This window comes from Sturnira hondurensis, unplaced genomic scaffold (assembly GCF_014824575.4).
Source record: "Sturnira hondurensis isolate 20B ecotype Veracruz unplaced genomic scaffold, ASM1482457v3 Scaffold0021632, whole genome shotgun sequence".
NCBI classification, from domain to species: Eukaryota; Metazoa; Chordata; class Mammalia; order Chiroptera; family Phyllostomidae; genus Sturnira; species Sturnira hondurensis.
Window position 1 is genome coordinate 5,620,065 of NW_028094263.1, and position 10,665 is coordinate 5,630,729.

Consider the following 10,665-nt stretch of genomic DNA (forward strand, 5'->3'; position numbering starts at 1 on the left):
TCACGCGCAGTGGTTTTCCACTGTGCAGAGGACATATGCTGGGCACGGCTCACAAGTGTTGCTTGACAGGCTCGTTGTAGCACATGGGTTACACGGCAGCCTGTGGAAACGCCATTTAGAGCTAAGCTAAGTAAGGGGAAGCTGGGTAAAATGTCAACTCAGAAACACTCACACCAAAACTTGCCCTGCAAATTCTGTTCTGAAGGACACTCTCTGCAGAGTGACATTTGACCCCAGCCTATCATCCCTGGACCCAGCCTTGTCACTTCATGCTACTGCAGCAGCCGTGGTCAGACACAATTTCATGCACGTTCTTCACTTTGCAAGTGCCACATTACGCATATTCCTGATTTCCCTTTAATGGGAGACGGGCCCCCCAGCATGAAAAGTGATATAATGACGGTTATTCTGCTTTATAACTTTAGAATATTTTTGAACATTTCTATGGTCATGTGATTAGCGTCAGCTGCTTTTCATTGCTCTTTTAAGATCCTTTAACACATTAGGGAGGTTGGACCTTGGCCAGACCTTGGGGAAACAGGATTCTCCTGCACGAGCCTCTCTGTGACTCTGAGAATAACCGTGAGGAACTTGCCTGCAGTCCTCGCTCTCCAGCAGGCCCCGGTACGTGCTGATCTCACACTCCAGCCGCGCCTTCGTGTCCAGCAGCACCTCGTACTCCAGGTTCTGCCGCTCCAGGTCGCAGCGGATCTCCGCCAGCTGGTTCTCCACGTTGTCAATCAGGCACTGCATCTGGGCCAGCTGGGAGCTGTACTGGGCCTCAGTTTCTGCAACAGTGCATTCCAGAGACTCTGTCTGCAGAAAGAAAGGGTGTGAAAAGGGCCGTGTAGTATAGTCTCCAAGGAAAATTACTTAGCTTCTCTGAGTTTTATTCTATAAAAAGTGGGCCATGCAAAGCGCTGATCTCATAGGACAGTTGTGAGGGTTAAATGGGTTAATATGCATAAAGCACTTTGAACGGTGCCTGTAGGAATTTTAAGCACTATGTAAGTGTTAATTATTACTATCACCACCATCACAACCTGTAGAATATTTGTGTAGCTTGAGGGGGATCAACAGCATTTGGGAGGAAACATTTGGGCTTGTGGCAGGGAGGGGTGGCATAGTGTGGCCAAGAGAAGAGGCTGTGGGATTAAACCACTGGGATTCAGCTTCCACTTTTGCTTCTTAGAAATTGCATGACCCTTGTTGCTTATCTGAGCCTCAGTTTTCCTCATCAGTATAATGGGGTTAGTGAAGGTATTTACCCTATAAAGTTATTGTGAGGCTTAAATTGTGCCTCCGACAGGACAAATGCTTAGCTATTATTCACTGAGATACTCGCCGTAGGACCTAAGGTGGCATGCATGGTGGCGTTTGCCTGCAGTTGGGTAATGCAATCTTGAATGCATAATATCCTCAGTACTCGGGCGGAGTGGGCTACAGTGAAGGGTCTGGTTGAGGTGTGCATTCTGGGAAAGTTTAGGATAGGGGTTGAATGTAAGGTGTGATTAGCATTCTTCGTTGTAGATGTGATTGTGAGCCTGAAAAATTGGCCCCAATCAAAAGAGAGTTAAAACCCACTGGAATGCTTGAGCACCTTTGGCTCAGGCATTGCTCCCCCATTCCACTCCTGCCGTTCTCCCTCTCTCCTCGTCTCTGGAGGGTGTTGCAGGACCACGCTCAAGCTCCAGAGCGAAGACCAGCGCATCCTGCTGGGACAGTGCAAGCTGCTGACTTTTTACTTCTGCTTCTAGCGGGCACTTGGGGAAGGCAAGAAAATGTGATCCTGGCAAAGTGGAGACTCAGACTTCCTGCCATGTGAACTGTGTGGGTCCCGCCTTAGGGTTATGGAAGAGGCGATAGTATCTTAGGGCCTGATTCTTTGGTGACGAAGCAAAGCTCTCTCCCCCTTACACACCAGGCTTTGCTGGGCTTGGAGCTCGATTTCCAGAGCGCTGGCTGTGCGTTTCAGTTCCAGCATCTCCATCTGGCAGCCCTGCAGCTGCTCGGCACTGGACAGCTGCTGCTGATTCAGCTCCTCCATCTGAAACACAGGCTCGGTTAGGGACACGAACATGGCAGAAGCTGGGAAGCCTGTCATTTTACGGCTCCAGGTGCTGACCTGAACAGTGAACCATTCTTCCACATCTCTGCGATTGTGGGCAAGCACCGTTTCATACTGACATCGCATCTCCTCCAGGACCCTGTTGAGGTCGACAATGGGGCCACTGTCCAGCTCCACATTGAGTCGGTCACCAAGCTGTCCACGAAGCAAGTTGACCTCCTGAAAGTGGAAATGAAGTAAGGAAAGTCACAGGGTGGTGGGGGGAAAAATCACTTGGACAGTCATGGCGTCCCATTTTTGTTTTAAAGAGCAGTGAGTAAAAGTGTGGGGTTTAGTTTCAGACTGCCTAGAGTGAATCTCTTCAGCACTCAGTTTCTTCATCTGCAAAATGGGTGTAATAATTTGACCTGTTCCAGAGGCTTGTTGAGAGATGTGTGAGTTAACATGCATATAAAGCACTTACACGGTCCTTGGTACACAGTAAGGTCTCAATAAATGCTAGCTGCTATTCTCATCAACAAAGGTGAAGGGGAAAATACGCTTTGTTAAATCATTCAGCTTCTCACTTGTTAGCTTCACCAATATAGGATAATCATACACTTCGCATTTTATGATTTAAAAAGTTGACAGAGGCAGGATACTTTGAAAATTATTGCTCTAAAGACTGCGTGAGTGGTTTTCGCCTTTTGGAAATGGCCTTCACACACCGTGTTTATCTGCCTGACTTTTTGTACCTTATGGATCAGAGTTGGGCATGGCATTAAGCCTCCAAGGGAAGCCAGATGTGGAGTTACCTTCCCCACAAAAGCAATGGCAGGTGAAGAGTCTGGTGCCTTCGTGTAGCTCAGAGACACAGGAATGATCAGGCCGAGGGGATACAGTGCCTTGAGTCATTTTGTTCAGCTGTAACAGCATTTCCCCAAGTTCAGTTTACAAGCACACACGGGATTTATCCGTTTAATTTGTCAGTCTCCCATTCATTGAGTGATGTTGCCCCTTTCCTCACCTCTTCGTGATTTTTCTTAAGGCAAAAGAGGTCGTCTTTCAGAGACTCCGCCTGGGCCTCCAGGTCGGCCCTGCACAGGGTCAGCTCATCCAGGATCCTGCGCAGGCCTCCAATGTCGCCCTCTACTAGCTTGTGAAGAGTCAGTTCGGACTCGTACCTTTCATAACGAGAGAGAGAGAGAGAGAGCGAGCGTGCCCATGCGTGCTCTGCTAGACGCTGCCGGGGGCTAGGCCACAGTAAGGAATGACACGGGGACTCAGGGGAGCCATGGGCTGTAACTCCTTTTACATCACAAATAATGGTCAATGTGAGCTTCATGAGCGTGGTTAGCTTGAAAATATTATATGAAGAATATCTGTGCTGTGTTTGTGCATGGATATGAGAGAGAGAGAGAGAGAGAGAGAGAGGTATAACCATAAATTGTCTTCAAATTTAAATTAAACTTACTTTGACCGGAAGTCTTCCACCGCGAGTTTGCAGTTATCAAGCTGTATAGCAAATCTTGAATTCTCTGCCTTCGTGCACAAAATCTGGGAAGTGAGTTATTGAGTAATAAATGGTTCTTTGAAAGAAATCTAAATGTCTATTCATTTAACAGCTATGCCATTATTATTCTTTTAAAAGTCTTTATAAAAAAGGGAAAAATAGCTTTTCGCTTGCTTTTGTTACTAACCATGTCGTTGCATGAAGAAACTGAGTTCCCTGGCAGTTGAACTGAGTTATAGTTTTCTCTATAAATAGTCTGTATTTTGGTTATATCCCCATCCACGATAGCAAAAATTCATCATAAGAAAGGAAAATTATTACCAGGTGAAAAGTATATGATTAAAAAGATGATATTTCAATATCCTTTGTTAAAAATAATACATATGTATGTTGTTACTGACTGAAGCAGTTTTAAATATAACACAGTTTTTCCTCATCCTATAGACCAGGGGTGTCAAACTCATTTTCACCGGGGGCCACATCAGCCTTGTAGTTGCCTTCAAAGGGCCGAATGTAATTTCAGTTCCTCAACAGTTAAAGACTAGTTACATTTCTACAGTCCGAAAATTATTTCAGCCCTAGTGTAGATGATAAAGGTAAAGTCTTAAGGTATGTGAGTATATTATGATCACTCAATAATTAGTGGTGCCCTGGCTGGTGTGGCTCAGTGGATTGAGCACCAGCCTGCAAACCAAAGGGTCCCTGGTTCGATTCCCAGTCAGGGCACATGCCTGGGTTGTGGCCCAGGTCCCCAATAAGGGGCATGTAAGAGGTAACCACACATTGATATTTCTTTCCCTTTCTTTCTTCTTCCCTTATCCTCTCTGTAAATAAATAAATAAATAAATAAATAAATAAATAAAATCTTTAAAAAATTAGTGGCAGCCTTGAGTCAGGGCCATTTCTTGACTTTTTGTGCATTGCCCTCTCCCCTACATACCATTGCTGCTCGGAAGTCCCTTTTCCCTGGTTTCTTTCTAGAGCCTCTTCTAGTACAAAGACAAAGCAAACCACAGACTGGGAAGGTGGAGCATTAGGACAACAAGACACCAGACCTTTTGTTGGAGATCTTCAATGGTGTTGAAGTAACACTGGTAATCGGGGCACACCAGTGGGATGTCCGCATCACACTGTTCTTGGATCCGGCGCTCCAGCTCGGCGTTCATCTCCTCCAGGCCACGCACCTTCTCCAGGTAGCTGGCAAGCCTGTCATTCAGGAACTGCATGGTCTCCTTCTCATTGCTGTTGAACACCCTGTCTTCGCACCAAGCACAGTTCCCCACCCAGCATGGGATATTGCAGCTCCCAGCCAGGTAGCATGGTGTGAAGCAGCCGGTTGGCAGGAGAGGCCTGGACAGGAAGCTCGGGGTCTGGCACCTGGATGGGGCACGGGTGCAGGGGTGGCTAGCGGTTTCCACAGAACAGGCGGACGTAGTCACCCCATCAGAAACTCCAGCGTGGGGCTCAGAAGGGCGGCATGTGGGGGGACAGTCAGGGGTCATCCTTTTAGAAGCGAGGGACAGAGGTTAGTGGCAAAACTCAAGTTGCCTGACTCCAAAAGTCTCCTTTCCTCCTGGGATTTTTATATGGCCCCACAGAGGGTGTTTACAGAATGCACCGGATGTTTTCTTTGTCGCTGGGGGTGCCAGTTTTCATGTGAACATTCATTAGTGGTGTTTATTTGTGGAGGACGAGATCATGCCTCATAAAAGAGGCACAACTTCAGGTTACTAAATCAGGGCACTGTTTGCAGCTCCCAATGGGATAAAATCCTTTTTTCAGAAAAATCTTTATAGGAAGCATTGTCCTTTTGACAAAATAAGGAAAGAAAGAGAACATTTGGCCAATCGATATTTATAGATAGGACTGATTACAAATAAGGAAAATAGTGTTTCTACAGATTTTGATGCTGTGTATTGAAAACTGTTCATGCCTCCTTTTAGAATTAATATCACAGCACATTAAATACCATCTATTTGTTTGTGCTACCCCCATAAAAGTGTTGTGTCTGATTAGCCATCTTTGCAAAGCGTTTGTGTTCTTGCTGTGCTCATGACGTGGTGGAGGAGGGAAGTGTGTATTGGGTTTAAAGTGTGTGTGTGTGTGTGTGTGTGTGTGAATGACATCTGCCTGTGTACAACTTGAAAAGTCACCTTACAGGGTTGATGGGTGTAATTTGTGCCCTGCAGGCCAAAATACAAATACAACACCAGACCTTTGGTTGATTATCAAGACTGGCGCTGTGACTTTTAATGTCCTGAAAGTTGCCTTGTCCACATTTCCTCTGCCTCATTTTTAGACCAAGGAGACTCATTTTTTTCTAAATCGCTAATAGGAATGAAATAGAAATTTCAAGTTACATTCTTTCAGTCTCTTGAAAACCCTCAGTGATTAAACTTTAGAGTAGGGACAACCGAGCTGTGGAGGGCTTTTCTTCTGGTATATGGAGCTGTTGCCATTCATTTATTCATTCATTCATTTTTTTAAAGGTTTTTTAAAAATTTATTTATCTTTAGAGAGGAAGGGAAGGAGAGAAAGGAGAGAAATGTCAATGCATGGTTGCCTCTCGTGAGTCCCCTGCTGGGAACTGGCCTGCAACCCAGGCATGTGCCCTGACTGGGAATCGAACTGCGATCGTGTGGTTCACAGGCCCGTGCTCAATCCCCTGAGCTACACCAGCCAGGGTTCATTTATTTTAAAAAAATTAAATTTATTGGAGTGACATTGGTTAATAAATGACATAGGTTTCAAGTGACCAATTCCATGATACATTGTTGTATATCGCATCATGTGCCCCCCTCCCAAAGTCAAAGCTTTTCCTGTCATCGTATATTTGACCCCCTTTATCCTGCGTTACTCTCCTTACCCCCTTCCCTCTGGTAACCATGATATTGTTGTCTGTACCTATGAGTTTTTGTTTGTTGGTTTGTTTGTCTTGTTTGTCCATTTCTTGCTTTCCGTTTTATATCCCACATGTTAGTGAAATCATATAATTCTTGACTGTTTCTATCTGACTTTGCTTAGCCTGAGATTCTCAAGGTCCATCCATGGTGTCACACATGGCAGTATTTCATCTTTCCTCATGGCTGAGCAGCACGCCATTGTATACAGGTACCACATTTTCTTTAGTTGTCTGCTGAGGCACACTTGGGTGGTTTTCATGTCTTGGCCACCATGCATGATGCCGCAGTGAACATAGGGGCGCATATATCTTTGCAAATGAGTGTTTTCAAATTATTTGGGCACATATCCAGGAGAGGGGCTTCTGGGTCACATGGTAACGCTATTCTTTATCTTTTCAGGAACCGCCACACTGTTTTCCTAGTGGCTGTGTGAATTTACATCCTCACTAGCACTCTTTGAGGTTTCCTTTTTCTCTATACCTGCTCCAACACTTGTTATTACTTGTCTTGGTGGAAATAGCTGTGAGGTATGAGGTGGTATCTCATTGCAGTTTTGACTTGCATTTCCCTAGTGAAATTGAACATCTTTTCATATATCTGTTGGTCATTTGTATGTCTTCTTGAGGGAAGCATCTGTTCAAATTGTCTGCCCATTTTTAATTGGACTATTTCTGGTGTTGAGTTATATGAGTTCTTTATGTGTTTTGAGAAGCACAAGGGACTTTGAATGCCAAAGCAATCCTGAGAAAAAAGAATGAAGCTAGAGGTATTACATGCTGTGATTTCAAAGTATACTACAAAGTGACAATAATCAAAACAGCATGGTATTGACTGAAAACCAGACACACAGGCCACTGGAAGAGAATTGGGAGTCCAGAAATATACCCCCATGTATACGGACAAATAAATTTTGGCAAAGGAGAAAAAACATACAGTGGAGAAAAGAAAGCCTCTTCAATAAATGTTGCTAGGAAAATTGAAAATCCACATCGATGAGAAAGAAACTAGACTATTGTTTGTTACCATAAACAATAATTAACCCAAAATGGGTCAAAGATGTTGTAAATATAAGACCTGAAACAATAAATTACATGTAAGAAAACATAGGTACTAAACTTAACTAACCTTGCTCTTAAACAGAGGATTGTATGAATTTCACCCCAAAGTCAAGGGAAGTAAAGGCAAAAATAAATAAATGGGACCACATCAAACTAAAAAGCTTCTGCACAGAAAAGAAACCACCAACAAAACAAAAAGGCAAGTAACCAAATGGGAGAAGATATTTGCATTCACTCATTTTCAAAGGCCCCAATTTTATGAAAATTAAAAATACTGGAATCAGGAATATAATTTTATAATCAAAATATCATTAAACTTATAAAAAGTTTAGCCTTTTCCCCCCCCAATTTTTCCACCCTACTTTCTCTCTCATATTGGTTTGGAACTGCAGTTTGGGGTGCATGGAGTCACTTAATATTGTCCCACAGGCTTCTCAGGTTCTGGGTTTTTTTTTTTCCAATTTTTTTCCTCTGCACAGTTTTGATCATTTGGATCTATCTTAGTTTATTGACTTCACCCTTAATTGGCAGTTGCCAGTATGCCATTAAGGCCACCTGTTGAATTCTTTAATTCAGATTGTACTCTTTCGTGCTAGAATTTTCATTTGCTTTTCTTTAATTTAAATAATGAAATTTAATTTTTTAAATTTATTAAGTAAAGATGTAAAACTTTTCCATTGAGATTCCTTATCTTGACTACTCTCTCCCTTTCACGTCACATTCATCTTGTCCTTTAAATCTATGAAAATATTTATAACAACTGTTTGGACAGTCTTGTCTGCTGATTCTAACAGCTGTGTATCTGGGGACCTGTTTTTACTGGCCGCTTTTTCTCTTAACTATGGTTGACATTTTCCAGCTCCCTCACAGATTCGGCAATTTTTAATTGTACGCTGTTCGTTCTGGATGATATATTTTAGGAAATCTTGATTGTATTGCAGAGTTTTGAGTGTTGAGTTTAATTCTGACAGAAAATTAAATCACTGGAAGGTCCTCTTGACCCTCTCAGGCCTGGCTTTTTAGGCTTTTCTAGGACAGGTAGAATTTCGCGTGGCTTTTTAAAAAAAAAACACATTTATTTTTAGAGAGAGGGGAAGGGAAGGAGAGAGGGAGAGAAACATCAATGTGTGGTTGCCTCTTGCACGCCCCCTACTGGGGACCTGGCCTGCAACCCAGGAAGCTCAGAGAGTTTCCAGGCATGTGCCCTGACTGGGAATCGAACCGGCGACCCTTTGCTTCACAGGCCCGTGCTCAATCCACTGAGCTATACCAGCCAGGGCAGAATTTAGTGTGTTCTTTACTCAAGGCTGTGATCTTTACTCTTTGGTGTGTTCTTCTGGGACAGTAACTGAGTGCCTGAGGTGCTCACAGGGCTTTGTCCACTCTGGACGGGCAGACACTTCAGTGTCTGCCAGCACAGAATGACTCCTGGTTTCTCCGTTTAGCTCTTTAACCCCGGAAGCTGCTCTCTGCTGGCCTCGTGGATTCTCGTCCTGTGTGTGTGCCACCTAGTCCCCTGCAAGGACTTGGCAAGAACTTTCACACAGAAGTCTGCACCCTCCCCCATATACCTCCTCCCTTTCTAGAACACTGTTGTGCCAACTCCAGCTGCCTAAACCCTCTTTAGACATGTCACTTGTGCCTCAAACTTGGCATGTCTAGAGCAGAACACAGTGTTTTTCAAAATTCTCTCCTCCTTCTCTGCTCCCTTCTCCCCAACTCTCTGCCCAGTTGGTGACATGACTTCACCTCTTAGTCTTTCCCTGACACCCTCTTCTCTCCCACCCACCTTGGACCACTGACTCCAGTCAGTTTGTCTTTGTCCGTGTCTTTCTCCTCCTTATCACTATGCCAGCAATCTTCATCTCCTAATTGTCCTCAATTTGATAGTGAAACAGCACTTCACTAACGCTACTGTTGGAACACTTGTATTCTTTATGATACAACGCCTGGCACTCAACAAATACCTGTGAGCTGCGTGAAGACGGGAACGGGTGCTGTGTCTGTATCTGCCTCGCCTGCCAGGATGTTGGCTCCTTTTGAGCAGGGACAGTAAAATGTGGAACATACAGTAGATATTCAACATATACAAATTCAATAATAACATCCTTACATCCTTAATTTTTGCATAAATAGATCAGGTCAACTGGATTAGTTAATGCATCATATTTGATGGTCAGCTTATGCTCAGTATTTTCCAGCCTGTCTTGAACTATTTTTTGAAAGGACAAGGGAGAGAAAGCCTACTTCCAGGTACGCCAGCAGAACAAACTGTCTTATGCAAGACCATTTCGTTTTCTTACAAGCACTGGTTGCTTGTACTGCTATCCCTTGCAGTTTTGCAGATGTTCTCCGTTTCTCTTCAAATGCTGATTGAATACGTGCATTTAAGAAATTAATAGAACACAAAGTAATTATCAACATTTGTGCTATGCCAGAGACGTAAAATTTATTAGGGTGACCATGAAGAAGCTGCTCAATTTCTAGGAAGCTGCCACCCAAGACTGAAAGCAGAATTCCCAAACACCCCAAGAAAGATACCCTTTAGTAGGAAGGAACTGGACAACGTTGGGAACCCCTTAGGCGTCCACCTGCTCAAAATGTCCTTTGTTACTGATATCCGCTACGTGGCCTTGAAAGTCTCTTGGTTTCTTGGTGGTGGTGGTGGCGGCGGGGGTGGGTGTCACCAGTGATAGTGCCATCATTGTTCCAACTTCGAAAGCAGAGTCAGTTGGTTGCAGGTGCTGAGACAGGGGAACAATGAAGCTCCTGGGTTGGCTCCTTGCATGTCAGCCGCAGGTCAGCAGCAGCTGGGGAGGCAGGGCTCACAGCAGGGCTGAGTGAAGGTGGTGAGGTTGATGGTCTCCAGGCCTGGGGTGGGCAGGCAGGAGTTGAGCAGGAAGCAGGTGGGCACACAGGGCTGAGGAACGTGGCAGGGCGGGGGGCAGTTGTCACAGCAGGTCGGCTCCAGCTGCCAGGTCGTGTGTGGGCAGGTGCTGGGCAGGCAGACTCCGCAGCGGCAGCATTTGTCAGAGGAGCAGATGGTGGTGGCAGGGCCGGTGGGGACGCTGCAGCAGCAGGGAGTGCAGCAAGCCATGGCGGGGGAATCTGTGGGGTTTTTTTTATTGGTTTGGTTTCAAAACA

General features: G+C 44.7%; 2 protein-coding genes across 2 annotated transcripts; both read right to left on the bottom strand.

The window, feature by feature from the left end:
• Positions 1-5,062, bottom strand: KRT40 (keratin 40). The gene is made up of 7 exons (XM_037033157.1): positions 4,616-5,062; positions 3,522-3,604; positions 3,075-3,231; positions 2,126-2,287; positions 1,922-2,047; positions 596-816; positions 1-100 (listed from the first exon to the last, which is right to left on the bottom strand). The coding sequence occupies exons 1-7, from the start codon at positions 5,060-5,062 to the stop codon at positions 1-3; spliced, it is 1,296 nt and encodes a 431-aa protein (XP_036889052.1).
• Positions 5,063-9,971: 4,909 nt separating this feature from the next.
• Positions 9,972-10,665, bottom strand: LOC118978136 (keratin-associated protein 3-3). Its single transcript, XM_037033434.1, has one exon. The coding sequence runs from the start codon at positions 10,616-10,618 to the stop codon at positions 10,322-10,324; it is 297 nt and encodes a 98-aa protein (XP_036889329.1). The 5' UTR covers positions 10,619-10,665; the 3' UTR covers positions 9,972-10,321.

Coding starts and splice junctions, on each gene's coding strand:
- KRT40 (XM_037033157.1), bottom strand. CDS start 5,062: ATGACCCCTGACTGTCCCCCCACATGCCGCCCTTCTGAGCCCCACGCT. Junction 2,288..3,074: donor TTAAGAAAAATCACGAAGAG/GTGAGGAAAGGG, acceptor TTCCACTTTCAG/GAGGTCAACTTGCTTCGTGG. Junction 101..595: donor CTGGAGAGCGAGGACTGCAG/GCAAGTTCCTCA, acceptor GCGTTTCCACAG/GCTGCCGTGTAACCCATGTG.
- LOC118978136 (XM_037033434.1), bottom strand. CDS start 10,618: ATGGCTTGCTGCACTCCCTGCTGCTGCAGCGTCCCCACCGGCCCTGCC.